Below are 16,690 nucleotides of genomic sequence, written 5' to 3'. Positions count from 1 at the left end.
TGATAAAAAAATGTTGGTGTGTTTGTGTGTGTACCAGCTTCCTCCATGAATCGTTAGTACCTTGCTCATCGAGAACTGTGGAATTTCCCCCGTCTCGGTAACGCCCACCTGCGCTCTGATTAGCTCAAGCTAAAGCTGAACTTCTCTCACTTGCTATTGGCTCCCACTGGTGTCAGTCAGGCTGCTTCCTGTTTGACGGTAGGTTTGTTATTAAAACGTTGCTCCGTTTAAAGTGACGGGAAATGTTGACGATGGGAGTGGATGAAGTAGGTGAGTGTTTAAAAAACTCCTACAGTTCTTATCAGCGTTAACTTCGTGGTTTGCTAGTCGACAGTATAGCGGAAATGTAACTTGTGTTGTTTATTTCATAATTTTAATTCTGTTCGAACATGAATGAATAAAGTTTAAAAGTGAAGTTAAGTCGTTACCTGGTGTTACCGTCGCTCGAGGTAAAGGGACACACTTCGACCCTCTTGGCGTTTGCTTGAAAATGATAATATGTCTTAATTTTACAGGGAAATGAAGGGTTTAAACCTTCTGTGAAATAGTTGCATATAAAAAGACAAGTAAGATGTCAGGGGCCCACGACCCACATAGGAAGCGCCGCCCCCCCAAAATGTTCTTGATCGCGACCGACCTGAAGGTCCAAGACCAGCTGGATGGAACCATTCGGCTGCAGCGGGGGTTCATCTGCCAGGAGCAAGATAAGAGCAGAGGCGACAGCCTTTGGGTCAAGGTATTAACACACATTGACTTAAACTAGTTTTATATGATCAGAGTTAGCACGTGGCCCGACCACTCAGGGAACAGGGACATTTTGATACCTGGCTACAGGTACCACAACTTTCTATATAATGCAAGGAGAAGGAGGGACAAGTTATCAACTTAATAGGATGAATAATTTATTTTAATTGTTAATTCTGAGGAGCTGGGGCGCTGTGTAATGCATTAACAGAATATGATAATTTGCTAATCATTTTTGACATGCTCAATTGAAAACAGCACAAAGACAATATATTTAATGTTTGACCAAGCAAGTTGGGACAGGAGCAACAAAAGACTGGGAACTGTTGTGGAACGCTCCAAAAACACCTGTTTGGATCATTCCACAGGTAAACAGGTTGATTAGTAACAGGTGATAGTGTCATGTTTGGGTTTGAAAGGAGCATCCTGGAAAGGCTCAGTTGTTCACAAGCGAGGATGGAGCGAGGTTCACCACTTTGTGAACACATGATTGGATAAAGGATGTTACTACATGGACTCAGAACACTTTGTAAAACTGTTGTCAGCAAACAAAGTTGGTTTGCAAATGACTGATTCTGTTTTTATTTACATTTACACAACATCCCAGCTTTTTTGGAATCAGGGTTGTAGTTTCACTCATTTTTCAAGCAAAAAAACAGTAACCTTACTGACCACTTTGATTAGTTGCAACCCAAATTTATCTTATTTACTTTCAGTTGTATTTGTACATGGCTTGTCTGGACCATTACTGTGGCTAACCCATCCTAAAATGTGTCACCTGTCATGGCATTGTGTTCCAGTGTGAATGATACACTTTGAACTAATTTCACACCTTCTGAGTGCTGTACTTGACCCTCATTTCTTTCCTCTTCCCTCCCACACATTTGTCTCTCTCTCTACCCATTGTTCTCCCGCAGGTGTTGGATAATGACATCATGTTAAAACTAGAGAGGAAGTCCCTGCATGAAATCCCGGCTGAACTGAGCGGCCTGTTGGAGCCTGTGTCTGATCCAGAGGCCCGCCTGAGACTTCGAAGTAATGCATTAATAGTTAATTAGTAGAAGTAGTGTTTTAGGTGGGAAGAGTAGTAAATATCAATAAATAACAAATAGCTATTTGCTCACAGTATGTACTCATGGTAGTATAGCAGCAGCAGTAGTACCAGTAGTATGAATAAAAACAGGAGCAAGAGCAATAATGATAAAATGCTAAAATAGGAATAATTGCAGATATACAAATATTCCAGGGATTTTTGTGGTGTTACATGCTACTATACTCTTAAATACTGTTACTTGTACTCCTCTGCAGTAACGTTTTCGTTTGTATTTTTCAGGCAATCCCGGGAAGCTGCAGCAGTTGGCTTCCTTGCCTGTCGATGCTCCTCTGTGGGTACAAATAGGCCAACAGGACGAGCTGGCAGAGGCAGACCTTAAATACGTCGGGCCGCTGACCAGAGGGAGCAGCGCTGTGGTTTTTGGGGTACAGCTCAAGGTAAACCTGAATGGAGGATTTCAGTATAAGCCACTTCTGCATTGGCTTCACTTTTTCAGACCTGGAAGCTTCGACCACTTACGTTTCCCTCTATGGTGCAAAGTTAGTGAATTTAAATCCAAGACGGAAATGGTGAACTCTGCCACTAACAATAAGAAAGTTTTACCATATATAGACGTAAATATAGATGCAGTATTTACAGGATGTACATGGCTAGTCCTGAAAATTGTGACCAGAAATAGAATCAAAAATGCAGTTTGATTTGATAAAAATCTTTATGTGACCAAATAAAAATATTTGTATCCGCAGCGAAAATGCATGTTCTTTAGACGTGGAGGCACACAGGCTCCTGTGATTGGTCAGTTTACCTGTGAATACCTTATTTTCCTCCCTCCGCCTCGTCTGCAGGGTTCAGCGATAGGAAAAGGGATGTGCAACGGTTCCTATAAGGGCCATCGGCTCTTCAGCTGTCCAGAAGCCTGCGGCCTCTTCCTCCCGGTCAGCCACATCAGATTCCGCCACTGGTCTCGCGGCAATCGCTCCGACGCACACGAGCGAGCCCGCGAGCGAGACCACCACCGCAGCGGCAATTATCACCCCAGCAACGGGCACCATAGCAACAACGAGCGTCCAAACCATCAGCAGCAGCACCCCAGTCGTCACATCAGCTTCCACCAGCATCATCCCAGCGGCCCTCCTCAGCCACTCGCTGGTGGCATCCTCCCTCGAGCAGCGGAGTCAGTACCCGTCACAGTTCAAAACCAGATCCAGGTCCGAGGTCCCGCGTCACCTCCGCCCTTCCAAGTTGGCCAGCGTGTGTGTTTCCCTCTGGAGGACAATGTCTATGGAGGGGAGGTGCGGTTCTGTGGTCTCCTGCCTGGCCGATCCTCATCAGGGACGTATGTTGGAGTCCTGCTGGTCAGTGCGACACAGGAGACAAAACTATCATCAGAGACATTCACAGCTGCTTTTACAGAAGCACAGAATCAAGACAATTAATCAATTAACCTTTGTTGTACATCAGTCTCCATCTTAGTCTGCCCTCATTTTATTGTCTAGATGATAAAAAAGCATTGTCTTAATGTATAAAAACTTTGCTTGCATGTAGCAAATTACATTTAAACCACTCAGCTAAATTCTTTTTCACTCATGTGTTTATTAGGTCAGTTTACTCTAAACGTTAACTTCGTCTCTTTGTGTTTGACTTTGTGTCCCACGTTACAGGACGTTCCTGTGGGTAACTGGGACGGCCTTTATAAAGGAGAGAAGCTCTGCCACATTCCTTCCCCTCTGTATGGACAACTTCTGCCAATCACCAGGGTTTCCTCAGGTACGGCGCAGATTGACACAACGATGGTTGGCGGTAACGATGTTTACGTGCACAAAATACTCCCACTAAGCTGTTTTCATATTTCACTAATCTTCCTGTTGACATGCAGCCATGCATGTTTCAGTAAATAAACACAGCCTCCTTCTTTCATTCATTCAACCACCTTCCTGAAAAGTCGGCGCTGCGGTATTTGCACATATTCAAAAATCTGTTGATATCCTCATTAAAGCAGCTGTTTCTGTTTTCTCTTAGAGCCGAAATCCCTCCGTCACAACCCTTCTTTCCAACTGCCCAAATCCATCCTGAAGCCAGTACCGCCCCCCGCCTCTAAACCAGGCCCCACGTCACCACCCGTGTCTGCTCCCAAGGTCGCCCTGATGCCCCCCTCCAAGCAAGCACTTGGACCCCCTCCGCTGCCGCCACCGAAGCCCGCCCACAAACCCCTGCCTCTTCCCCCTCTCCCGCCTCCCAAACCCCGCAGCCCGACGTCGCCGACCACCGCCGACCAGCTGCAGCACACCAACGGCGTGCACGGCCCCCCTTCGCCGCTGAGGTCTCCGGACAGCGGGGAAGCTGCAGGGGAGGACGGAGAGGCGGGACTGGATGAGCTGGAGGTGGGGTCGATGGTCGAAGTGAACGACCCGCCGCTTTTTGGGGTTATTCGCTGGATTGGATGGATCAAGGGGATTTCAGAGCAAGTGGCAGGAATTGAGCTGGTAAACTTTTCCAGGTCTTTCGTAACCATGTAGTTTCTCGTACATCTTGACATTAATGGTTCCGTTTAACCCAAACGATGACATTGACTCACTCCTCTTTATGTCTCTTATTTCCTGAATATTCAAATATGTTCCAAATGTCCCTCCAACATATTGATATGAAGAATCTAAATGATAAAAACAGATGACAGGGAACCACACACAAATGTAATCAAAATCATATCCAAGCTACTACCGGTATTACAGTGTGCTACCGTTATGCGTGTAGTTTGTCCAAATGGTGTTGCTGTACTGCAGCAGAAAGCATTGCTTATAGACTCCATCACTGTGGATTGTGATATTTTTTGTAAAATCTAATGAAAGTCATTTTAGCATAAAAGATGTGAATTTAGTAGCACATAGTTTCTTAGAGATCCACTTCGTTTTTATCTTAAAGGTGCAAAGGAAATATGCAAAATCTTAAATCACATAAAAATATGCTAATAGCATCAATGCACTGACTCATAATATTGTAAAAAACTGATTAAAAAAAACCAAACTGTGTGTGTCAGGACCAGGAGCTGTCTGCAGGAACAGACGGCAGTTACCTCGGTGAACGTCACTTCCGTTGCCCGGCCAACAAGGGGCTGTTTGTCAAGCTTCGTAACTGTAGGCGGGACTCCAGGTTTCCCGCCCCTGAGACGCCTGTCAATCAAGTGGAGCGATGCAACTCTATAGGTAGGAAAATAATGTGGTAGCTGCTGCAACCGGATAATCTGAACTTCGGAAAAGATGCAAAAAATGCAAGTCGACTAAATTTTGTAAAAAAAAAATGACCTCTGCAGACTTTAGGACCAGTGGCAGCTATTAGAGGAACTGAATCTAAATGCACGTCAGGAAGTACATGTGAGTTTGTGTGTGTATAAACATGACTGTATTGTTTTAATATGTGTTTTAACTCTGTCCCCTGTGTCCCTGTGGCTCCCAGCCTTTGCAGAGTGGGGCAGCGAGCGCGTGGAGGACCACACTCCTCCTTTGGATGGGGACGAGGCCAGTGAGCTCTACCAGGGCTGGAAGAGGGGCATCCAGGGTCACCTCAACTCCTGCTACCTGGATGCCACGCTGTTCAGGTAAAATCTGAGGCTGTTTGCATGCTCTGTAGTCAGAGAGCATTACAGGATCAACATGAAACCAGAAACCACTCAAGACCACAGCTGACTGATGCTTAACAGGTCATAAATATAGATTTAAAAGTTATAATTTAAAGAAAATATGTATCAAATCTTTGATCTTTAAGAAAAAATGCTTCATTAGAAACATATTTGCTTCTGTAATAGTGATTGAACTTGTGAACTGTCGTGGTTCACAGGAAGCTGTGGTTTTATTATGCATCCGGCTCAATTTTAGCATGAGTACAAGGAGTTGAGTGCTGACTTGCTCCCATGATGCAGTCGTTTGGGTACGAATGATGCTGAATTCATCCGTAACAAATACAAGTGTGGCTTCCTTTTTAATTCTGTCTGTCATGTCTCTCTGCAGTCTGTTCTCCTGCTGCAGTTCAGCAGACTGGGTTTTGTTTTGGCCGTCTGACCCGGAAACAGACCAAAACTCCAGTCAGGCTCAGGACCTGCTGCGCTGTGAGATAGTCAACCCCCTGCGAAGGTGTGTAAGTGTGTGTGTGTGTGAGAGAGAACAGGGATTGTTTTGATGATACACTACTACAACCAATCAGATCAATGATGCAGAAGGAGAGCAAAAAAAAGGGAAAACATCTTTTCCAGTGCCGTTCTTTGCTCTTCTTTCATTGAAGAGTCTCCAGCTGCGATATATCTAGTGCTGCGGCAGCATCTATGCTAACCTCTTTAGGAGCCGCCATGTTGTTTTCCAACGAACATGTGGTGTTGTCATACCTAAACCACACCTGTAGCTGCCAGTAGTTCCTCATAGGATTGGTCTGAACCACTGTGGTTCAGCCACAAGTGGCTAACTAGAAGGCAGGCTGATCTCCTGTATCTCCAGCTGCCTCGCAAGAGAAGTCGACTATGGCTCAGAGGCAAATGCTATATTTTTTACACTTCTATATTTGTCTGACTGGTTTAGCTACTAGTTAAAATCAGTTATCTTCAAGTTAGGTGATTTGATATTTAATTTTCTGACGGATGAAGTCTTCCTTTATGTGTTCTCCTCCTCCTTCAGCTGAATAAACTGTTTAAAAAGCCTCTTGGATCAACTGGAAAGTGCATCGTCACAAAGCTGAAGACATCATCATATGATAGTCTAATAGAAAACGATGCATTGCCGTAGATTAAACTAGCCAAGAGGATGTAAGGTAGTTCAAATGAGCTCAACCTGAAACATCTACAGCAGTAAAATGCAACATGATTGCTTATTCCAGCACTGTTGTGTGGTTGGATATCACAACTATAACATGTAATGAGATGCTAAATGTGTCGTTACAGTCATAAAATTGTTAAAAATTAATAGGAAAGACTGGCAGCGACTGGGTCAGAAGGACACAACACACACGTGACACCCTTGTTTAGTGTTTTTTTAGTTGTTTTTTTTTTTACATTGAAGGCATTCCTCAAGTGTTTGTGTACTGGTATGTTTCCAAGGTATGGCTACGTGTGTGCCAGTAAGACCATGGCCTTGAGACGACTGCTGGAGGCTGCAAACAGCGACATGGGCTTCACCAACCAGGAGAAAGGTAGGTGTGTGTGTGTGTGTGTGTGTGTGTGTGTGTGTGTGTGTGAAAGCAATGCATGCCTCTGGATTCCTGTCGTAGCCCTCCATTATCGCCCTGCAGGCGTAGCTGCCATGACAAGCATGTGTGTGTGTGTGTGTGTGAGCACACTGAGGAATGCTGTCATGCTGCTGTTTTTTCTCTCCTTCAGATCCTGAAGAGTTCCTCAACAAGCTTTTCCAGCTCCTCCGAGTGGAGCCGCTCCTTAAGATCAGGTAACCTCGCCGCTGTCTTTTTGTTTCCGTGGTCAAAGGAAGCCAGTCGGCGGCGCATCACACTGTGTCTCATGAGGCTTCAGTTCAGTTAATTTTTTTGGCCTTTACCTGCATCCACCCACACACACACACACTCAACTCAGCTTAGGCATTTCCTTGCATTTTGATGTTAGAACATTATTAATAATAATGATGATAACTTTATTTAAATAGCGCTACAGCAACAATGAGTATGTGCAAATAAAATCCAAGACATCAAAGGGCAGCAAGGATTAGAGTGATCTGGTCGTGTGTGTTCAAAGCCTGGCAGCAGTTTTTTGTGTAAGTGTCAGTTGTTGGATGTTTTGCCTGCTGCTACCTGCGTGAAGAGTGTTGCGATAGTCTGCAGGAGATAAAATCATGGCTGACCTTTCTTAATCTGCAGAGGAAAGGAATGACCTGATCTTGCTAAAATGTCTCAGCCGGACAGAGCAGGACTTGCGACACCAGTTTAGTGAGTCCAAAACAACACCCAGGTTACAGGCCTCTTTTTTAACATTATTCAGTAAGGCACCCAGACTCGATGAGAGATTTTTAATACTGCAAGTGTTGGGCCTGCAAAGGACTGGCTTTATTGGGATATACAGCTGTGTCTCATCTGCATAGCATGTAAAATCAGTATTTTGTCTGCATGATTTGCAGCACTAGCATGAATATATCGGAAATAAAGGGGGACCCAGGATAGACCCCTGAGGGACCCCACAAAGGAGAGTAGCAAGAGAAGAGGAAGGAATCAGAACAGTAAAGAACCAATCCAGAGACAGATAGGGTGAGATCACACCTGCAGGTAGCTTTCTTTGGTCTAAACCATCACAGAAATGTTTACCTGCTTGTAATTTAGCTCTTTAGTTGTTAAGTGTTTCCTTGTACACTGCTCTCTTCCACCACTCGTGTCTAAAATTTATCCTTCCTCTTTACCTCTCTCTTTCAGATCGATGACCCAACAGCCTCAGGAGTGTCACCTCTACCAGCTCTTCCCCCCTACCCTCCCCCCCTCTCCCTCTTCACCCTTACCCCTCTCCCCAGCTGACTCTCCCATCCCTCTCGCCTCGCCGTCGCCCAGCCGGATGAGGGTCGCTAGCGTCCAGGCGCTCCTGGAATCCTCCTTCCTCCACGCCGGCCTCAAGTTTGTCGAGGTAACAGAAACAAGTTTCAAGATTTCATGCTGTGGTGGTTTTGGAGCTAAACTCGGCTTATTGGAAAAAATAAAAAACCATACAATATCAAATCATGCATTGATCACCCCTCCAGGCTCCCTCCTGCCTCTTACTGCTCATGCCTCGCTTTGGAAAGGACTTCAAAATGTTTGATGCCATCTTGCCCAGCCTCAGCCTGGACATCACAGACTTGGTGGACGACAGTAAGCACACTCAATCTGCATTTTAGTTTATTTTTGGTTTGGTTTCATGTACTTTAGTGTTAGCCGTTACTGCAGTGTTAAGTGTAGTTTTTGTGTCTCCTTTGCTTTCCAGCTCTGAGACAGTGCAGCATCTGTCAGGCTGTAGCTGAGTGGGAGTGTCTTCAGTGTTATGAGGACATGGACATCACTCCGGGACGTCTCAAACAGTACTGCCAGACCTGCAACACACAGGTAGCCACTTCTTACTCTGGACCAGAGACTAATTCTTAACCTTGACAGACTTCACCTAATGTTGTCGTTAGCAGGGTTTTTATCCAAATTTGTCCAAATTTTAACAGAATTTTGAGAAAATCGGCAAAAGAAAATGCAAATGAATGCTCGTTTCCATCCTCTACTGTTACGCCTTTGTTTGGAGCTTGTTCATCAAGAGGAGCAGTAGGTGGCGCCTGTTCTCCAGTCAGGATTTACATTATATTATTACAGAGGAAGAGAGCACAACAAGATGTAGCAAACATGTTGGAAATATGACATTCCTGTTTGACTCATGTATTAACGTGAGTAGTGTTAATTTTGTCAGCTATTTTTTTAATTTAGTCAACCACATCCTGTTGTTTTTACAGCATGGTTGACTAAAAATAAAATGACTTGGGGTTTAAATGAATGTGATAATAATGTACAGATATAGGTCTAATTTTCTGCCTCTTAAGAATCAATGTCTGCTCTACTTATCGACTCTGTTCATCTTTTCTATTGATCGTCAGGTCCACAGTCACAGGAAGCGGGCGTCCCACAGCCCGGTGAAGGTTGCTGTCCCCGGGGGACCGTGGACCGGCCCTCTGCACTGCGCCCGCCAGCGGATGTCTCTCTTTGCGGTGACGTGCATCGAGACCAGCCATTACGTGAGCTTTGTGAAGCACGGGCCCCTCCCCACCGACTGGCTGTTCTTTGACAGCATGGCAGACCGGGAAGGTGAGAGGCCCTCACTTTAGTTTCAGGATCAAAACCCAAAAACAAGCACTGTTATTAAAGTGCTCCGTATCTCTCTGTGTGCTTTCCTACAGGCGGCCAGAACGGCTTCAACATCCCGCAGGTGAAGGCGTGTCCGGAGGTGGGCCGCTACCTCAGCCTGTCAGAGGAGGAGCTGAGCAGGGTTGAGCCCGCCTCCTTACGGGAGCCTGCCCGCCGCCTGCTCTGTGACTCCTACATGTGTCTGTACCACAGCCCCGAGCTCAGCCTCTACAAGTGAAGTGGACACACAACACACACACACACACACACCTGAGTGTGGAGCAAGATACCGTCCAGCTGACAAACATGTAGCCCTCAGGTTCTTACCTGTCAGGTTAAAACCACGCACGTCCAGAATATGAACTCTTCAGTTACCAGGTCTTCACTTAGTCCAGTAGAATATGAAATGTTCAGAAACCCAATAGACAACAGAGTGTTTTCAGCCTCTCAGGCTCTGCTCACACTGGCAGTAAAATGCATCTTGGATGATCTTAGCCTCTGTTTGGGCCTCTCATGCTTTACCATTACATTCAAGTCACAGAGCTAGACATCGGTTTTCCTGAAAAACAAATACCTGGTTGCCAACTGAATTTGTCAAGCTCAGTTTGTACAATTCAGAATGTAAGTAAGTGTTGTTAAACGACCTGCTGACAGTTTCAAAGATTATTTTTCAGTAAGTCTTAGCTCTGTGCCTCAAATACTATAATAATACATGAGAGGCACAAACTGAGTAAGGTGACACTAAAACAGCTCATCAGCCTGACTGCTACAATGAGAGTTTGTACCTTAAGCCACATTCAGTATAGTGGGAGTGCAGATTAGATCCTGGGCAGTATCGGACAGTATTAGTTATTAGTTGTATCCCTGATCAGGTTGAAAGAGTGCCTGGTCAACGTGCATTTAAATCGCAAACAACTTAGACGAGGTTTTGAATTTGTGCCCAAGCCAAGCGACTTTCATAGCTTAGATGAAATGTTAGTGTTTCTGTGTTTCAGCTGTTTTCGCCCTCAGAGACAAACAAATGTGAGCAAGATGTAACTTCTGATCACACTCGAGATGCATACTGCGCCAGTTTAACCTGGATCAAGGCCACATCTGGTTGTAATAATTGCCTTAAAACAGCTGAACAGTGCCTCAGAAGTACATGTCATTTAAAATGTGACAATCTGCTAAATGTGAGGACAACAGTATGACCCATGTTGTCTAACGTAGCTAATGAACAAACAGCCGGAAGTGTAATGGGTGTTAAGAGTTTTGTGCACTCATGAACTTAGTGGTTAACTAGTCTGATGGGTGGCAGCACTCGTCTTTACACCTGAGTTTACCTGTGCTAATAACAATATCGCTCACACACTGTACAGAACCACTGTGCCTGTAACAAATAACACACTTTACAACTCAATTTGCACTGCTTCGTTTACATGTCAGTATGTGTATATATAGTCTCTTTGCCTTAAACTGACTGTAAAGACTGCACACAGATGTTTAAACTATTGTACTGCTTACGGGTTGTTTAATATAATACAGCTGCACACGTTGGGGACTAATATCCCAGCTAATAAATGCTTTGATACTCTCCCAGCTTGTTTATATTTGTGTGTTTCTATTGAGCTTCTTTAAATGAAAGGTGTCCACAAACATACAGATATCACTCAGTAGCTAGATGCAAACAACATTAACATCACTCTAAATTATATGGAATTTCTGAATAAGTAATGAAGGCTTTGATTTGAAATAATATTCAGACATTTACCAAATAACAGGGAGTAAAAGTAAAACCATCTTATTTTTCATTAGTTTTAAAGAATGTATAAATATGCAATTTTTATAACAGTTACATTAGGAGCAAAAAAATTACCCATTTTGTGATTTAACTATGACTATCTTATAATTAAGGCAGACATAACAAGTAACAAATAACACACCTTATGTATAAAACTTGATTAGAACTTAAATACGACTGGGGACAAATATGATACAATAATAAAAAACGTAAAGCTGTCTGAGGTGTTTTATGTTTCAACACCTCTTTTTAGTACACATTTGGTCAATATATGAAAAAAGAACTGAGAGCAGGAATATTATTCATATTCAGTAAACACAAACTTTTTTGAGAGGAATTGACGGGATGCGTAGTAGTACCGGATGTGACGCAATATCCGCATCGGCTGCGTAACTGCGTCATCATTGCGGGCCCCGGAACCTGAGAGTGTCGAGGGGTCGACTTGTTCCCTTCTTCGGCACAGCGAGCTGATTTCCTCTCATTTCTGCAAAAAATAAGAAGCAGAAACCAGGCAGCGGTCGTTTGGATGTTTCTGTAAGGTAAGATGAATGTTTCCTGACGGCGTCTCGTCGTATTTAGAAACAACGTTACGTCTGAGCCGCTGAACAGCGACGTCGAGTGATGCTAACAGCGACTGCTTTGCGTCGTGTCGGGTCGTTTTAATTTTCTGCTTTTCTGTTTGAAATTTGGTGCTGGCGCAGCTGTTACTCGCATAGGAAAGGCTGTGCGCTGTTTCTTGTTGCTACAATCAAAGTGGCTTGTTTAGCAGTCGGTAACATTTGCGTACAACTGCCTCCTTCGGGCTTTTTATGCCGTTTAACTGGGCGAGATTTACCAGACCGTTATTATAGATGGCGTTTAAAAAGGGGACACTGAAACCGTATGACTACCTTAGCTAATCATGTTTTTTTTAAAGGCATGCACTAATGTGATCTTATAATGGATAAAGTCAGTACTCATTATTGAGTCCTGGTTGCAGGTGCAAGAATTGAAGCATTTCCTCAGTATTTATCTTGAAAGATTTTAGTTGAGACAAGTGTATTTGTCATTCAGCCATCAATAATGCTGGACTGTTCTTTCTGTCAGCATCAGGGTATAAAAACTGACTTAAAATGACATAAAAACAAGAAGATTTGGTGCACCTTTTTGACTCTGGCACTGTAAAAGCAGCCATATATGTTACTGTTACTCTGGTTTTGAAGCTCTCAGCTTTTGTTTTGGTTCACACTTTATGTGTGATATTATATTCTGATGGTTTATTGACCGTTTATTGGCAGAAAGACCAGAGGCTGCTCCATCTATGCTGGCAGACACTCTGCCCATCTGATTTCTGTTGTGTCTTTATCTCTATAGGTGCTTTCTGCCTCTGAGGTCCAGCAGTGCAGTCGGTTGCCATGGCGTCTCCAGGGAGACAAGGACAAGGACAAGGAGGAGGAGGGGGAGGAGGAGGAGCTCTGTCGACGAGAGGAGGCAGCGGCGCCAGGAGGATGAAGTGGGCTCTCGAGCTGAGTTTGGGCAACACCAGGTAAACAGAAACAGAGAGCATCGAAACACTGGTCACAAGCGTCTACATGCAGCCAATGTGACAACCTGGAAATCTAAAAGTCATCCCTGTGGCCTGGTGGTCTGAGGTCAGAACGTCCTCATTCCCGTTGTGGTTTGGGACCTTTGTTTCATGTCACCCTCCCTGCCTTCTCCCCACATTTCCTGCCGTTCTCTGCCATCAGCTATAGAAAGCAAAAATGCAGAAAAACAATCTCTCAAAAATAGGTGCAGGAAAGTTGCTTTTGACATCATGCACTGTATATACAGAATCAGAATCGGCTTCAAAGACCAAGTCTGCGTACACCTAAAGGGAGTTTGACTCCGGTTTTGATTTGGTCTCGATGTTCCACACAGCTCCAGCAACAATTTTAAGGATGATTAAAAATGCACATCCAGCTAGAAACGTGGACAACAAAGCTGAACACAGATGGGTAAAATTTAACCATAATGTACATACAAGTAGGTAAAATAAATGTATACATATATAAATATATATTAAAAAACAACAACATAACATATAATATATACGGTAAATACAAGTCAGACTGTTTCTGTGCCAGAGTAAATATTGAGTGATTAATGTAATCGCTTTCTACACATAGTAGGTGGATACTTACAGTATATGCATGTGTATATATATATATATACAGAATAAACAGTGTGCTTAGATATATATTTAACAATAATGATCATGATGTATATAGATGTACATATAAAAAAACTCAGTGTATTTAAACTTTAAAACATGTCATTTATAATTTGTAGTTACAGTAGATGTTTATGTGTAACTGACAGTGACGACAGCTCAAGCTGAACTCTTTGTGTCGCTTCTGTGCTGCAGGAGTCGTGGTGACCGGCAGGGCGGTCAGGGAGACGTCGTCTACCCCATCGGCTACTCTGAGAAACCCGTCCCCGACACCAGCATCCAGGAGACGGACAAGAACCTGGTGGAGAAGGTACGCAGGCAGGAGATCCTTTACTTTTGCATTTTTACATGCATTTTTGTTAATTTGGGGTGTTTTTGGTGTGATTCTCCTAAATGAAGCCGTTTAGAATAACCTTCCATAGAGATTAGAGTGCGACAGGATGAAATGTTGAAGCAGAAATAAGGACTCCTCTATTATGACAAAATCATAATCACGACGATTTCGGTTAGTATTGAGATCACAAATGTTAAACATTATGATGATTTAATTAACGAGTAACAGAAGATTTCCTTGAAATTTAAATATAAGTCTTATATATCGCTCTGTCTCTTCTTCCTACACCGTTCAGCGCTGCTGGGACGTGGCTCTCGGGCCCCTGAAACAGATCCCCATGAACCTGTTCATCATGTACATGTCGGGCAACACCATCTCCATCTTCCCCATCATGATGGTCTGCATGATGGCCTGGAGGCCCATACAGGCGCTCATGTCCATGTCTGCCAGTGAGTATCTAAACTGTGCATCATCCAGGGTTTTTTTCCCCCTCGTTTGGCTGAGAGGCTGTTATGGGATCAGTTTCACAGTCAGCTCGCATCGAGGTCATTCCTGGCCTTTCATTCAGTCCTTCGTTCTCTTGTGTCTCAGCCTTCAAGCTGTTGGAGAGCTCCAGTCAGCAGTGGCTTCAGGGCCTCGTCTACCTGATCGGTAACCTCCTGGGCTCTGCGCTGGCCATCTACAAGTGCCAGTCTATGGGACTGCTCCCGACACACTCGTCTGATTGGCTGGCTTTCATAGAACCGCCTCAGGTAAATGTAGAATTTAGTTTTGAACTAAACCGCTAATAATTGTGTTTCTGGTGTTTTTCCACTACCAGTTGACCTTCTAGATTGTTGCAGATGTTGTTCCAAAACCTTTAACTGAATCAAAGTTTTCAATTTATGGGGTTTTGACTAATCTGTGGTCTGATCCTCATAAATCCTGCCAGTGTCTTGTGTGCTGTTCACTCACGTTTAGACCAGTAGAGGGCAGAATCAGCCCATGTTGTCATACATACATTTAGAAATCAGAAATTTCTGTCCTAAATCCTAAGTGTGTGTGGTAACTGATTTATAGCAATAATTTGACAAAGTGCATGCTTGTCAGATTACCCTCTAACATTGATTGTTTCCAAAAGCAGTGAGTTTCATCATTCTTTAAAAGAAGTAACAGTCCAAACAGAAACCTGCAGCAGCGTGCCTCTCCTGACCGACACCCCTTCATACATTTAGACTAATATCTAACCCAGGGTTTCGAGCTGCTATTTAGCAGAGGTGGAAACCACTCAAATCTTCACACATCTCATGATCAATTTAGCCACTAGACGATAGCCTTAAAAATAGTCGCATTCATAAGCAACATGCATTTTCTCTGTGAAAGAGCACCTCTGGTCTTTTCCCCTACAGGCTAAAGTTTTGTTTGATAAAGACGCTGCAGCTCCAGAAAACGTCTTCACCAATTTGACTGTGTGTGTGTGCGTGTGTGTGTGTGTGTGTGTGTGTGTGTGTCTGTCTGTCTGTGTGTGTGTGTGTGTGTGTGTGTGTGTGTGTGTGTGTGTGTGTCTGTGTCTGTGTCTGTGTGTGTGTGTGTGTGTGTGTCTGTGTGTGTGTGTGGACCCCAAGAAGACTAGCAAGCACTTTGTGGAAGCTAATGTGGAAGAATTAAGAATTTTCAAACAGATGTAACTGAAGCATTTTGTTCCTTGCCAACAGAGGATGGAGATCCTGGGTGGAGGGATGGTGTTGTGAAGAGGGTGGAGGAGCGTGCACATACCAGATTCAGATATTTACAGAGGTTATATACTGTACATTCTCCACCTGCGCCATGCAGCCTGGCTACCTGTTCAAAGCTGTCCAGCTCTCGTCCACAACACATTCGACCTCCGCGGGGGCAGTTACAACAGGCAAGACGTTGGTTCGATCAGCAGCAGGATGTGCGGCACAGCTTTCTACCCGTGCCTCGTCCGCCACACACACACACACAAACACACAACTTGTTTGCCTTGTTGACAGAAACATTATAACATGACTTCAGCCTGCTGATCTGCTTCATGTCTCTGTTGTTCCCCAATCATCTTTTTTTGATTCTTTTAATAAAGATTTAAAGGCCAGCAGATCATCGTGTTAAACTACTGTATTTTTCTTTCCAGTTCAATTTTTCAACAGAATTAGAGGTTATTTACATGGTTATTTTACAGCATACAGAGTTATACCCAGTTTTGGTGGTCAACTTCATCAAAACAGAACTTTATCGACCAATAACTTCGAAAAATGGAGGTAACAGTCGGTCAAATGTTTTGAGTTGGATAGGATGTATTACAGTAGAGTTTTCCTTTTTTTCCCCTATTCTTTATTTTCTTTTTGTTTCTCAGTTTGTAGTGAAACACTTCATTCTGTCAACATGAGTTCAGCAAGCTAGCCAGCAACATTTACTAACCTGTTTAATTTATAGGTCTGTTTAATTTATACTGATTTGCTCTATGAAAATGTTCTATAAAATAAATCCTTATTGGCTGAATTAAAATGTTTTCAACTGTATCAATAAATGCGTTGGATGAAAAACTTGTTAAATGTTGTGGTTCATAAAGGTAACAAATCTTCAGCCTTCAGTGTAGGCAAAGTAGACAAATAAAATAACAGTCAGACAGGTCTTAAATCTAAACTCGTCATTATTCTAGAAAGTGGCTGTTGCTTAACACATGTATGGTGTGGTCAAATTAAGAAACTCTCCTGCCCTTTCGTTGGATTTGTTATGTTAACGGCCACGGGAGCTTTT

At 43.6% G+C, this 16,690-nt stretch overlaps 2 protein-coding genes across 2 annotated transcripts; both read left to right on the top strand.

Moving 5' to 3' along the window:
• The first annotated feature begins 197 nt into the window (after positions 1 to 197).
• si:cabz01101003.1 (ubiquitin carboxyl-terminal hydrolase CYLD) lies at positions 198 to 11,197 on the top strand. Its single transcript, XM_041964500.1, has 17 exons — positions 198 to 270; positions 516 to 736; positions 1,662 to 1,779; positions 2,078 to 2,235; positions 2,644 to 3,153; positions 3,460 to 3,565; positions 3,818 to 4,281; positions 4,833 to 4,998; positions 5,249 to 5,390; positions 5,800 to 5,922; positions 6,876 to 6,967; positions 7,155 to 7,218; positions 8,189 to 8,393; positions 8,509 to 8,617; positions 8,730 to 8,848; positions 9,379 to 9,586; positions 9,679 to 11,197. The coding sequence occupies exons 2-17, from the start codon at positions 572 to 574 to the stop codon at positions 9,861 to 9,863; spliced, it is 2,934 nt and encodes a 977-aa protein (XP_041820434.1). The 5' UTR covers positions 198 to 270; positions 516 to 571; the 3' UTR covers positions 9,864 to 11,197.
• A 614-nt stretch (positions 11,198 to 11,811) lies between these two features.
• Positions 11,812 to 16,480, top strand: emc4 (ER membrane protein complex subunit 4). The gene is made up of 6 exons (XM_041965232.1): positions 11,812 to 11,947; positions 12,762 to 12,933; positions 13,795 to 13,909; positions 14,229 to 14,382; positions 14,525 to 14,685; positions 15,628 to 16,480. The coding sequence occupies exons 2-6, from the start codon at positions 12,803 to 12,805 to the stop codon at positions 15,661 to 15,663; spliced, it is 597 nt and encodes a 198-aa protein (XP_041821166.1). The 5' UTR covers positions 11,812 to 11,947; positions 12,762 to 12,802; the 3' UTR covers positions 15,664 to 16,480.
• The last annotated feature ends 210 nt before the right edge of the window (positions 16,481 to 16,690 follow it).

Source organism: Chelmon rostratus, chromosome 23 (genome assembly GCF_017976325.1).
Source record: "Chelmon rostratus isolate fCheRos1 chromosome 23, fCheRos1.pri, whole genome shotgun sequence".
Classification (NCBI taxonomy): domain Eukaryota; kingdom Metazoa; phylum Chordata; class Actinopteri; order Chaetodontiformes; family Chaetodontidae; genus Chelmon; species Chelmon rostratus.
Note: the sequence above shows the minus strand (reverse complement) of the source record. Positions and strands in the feature narration are given on the sequence as shown.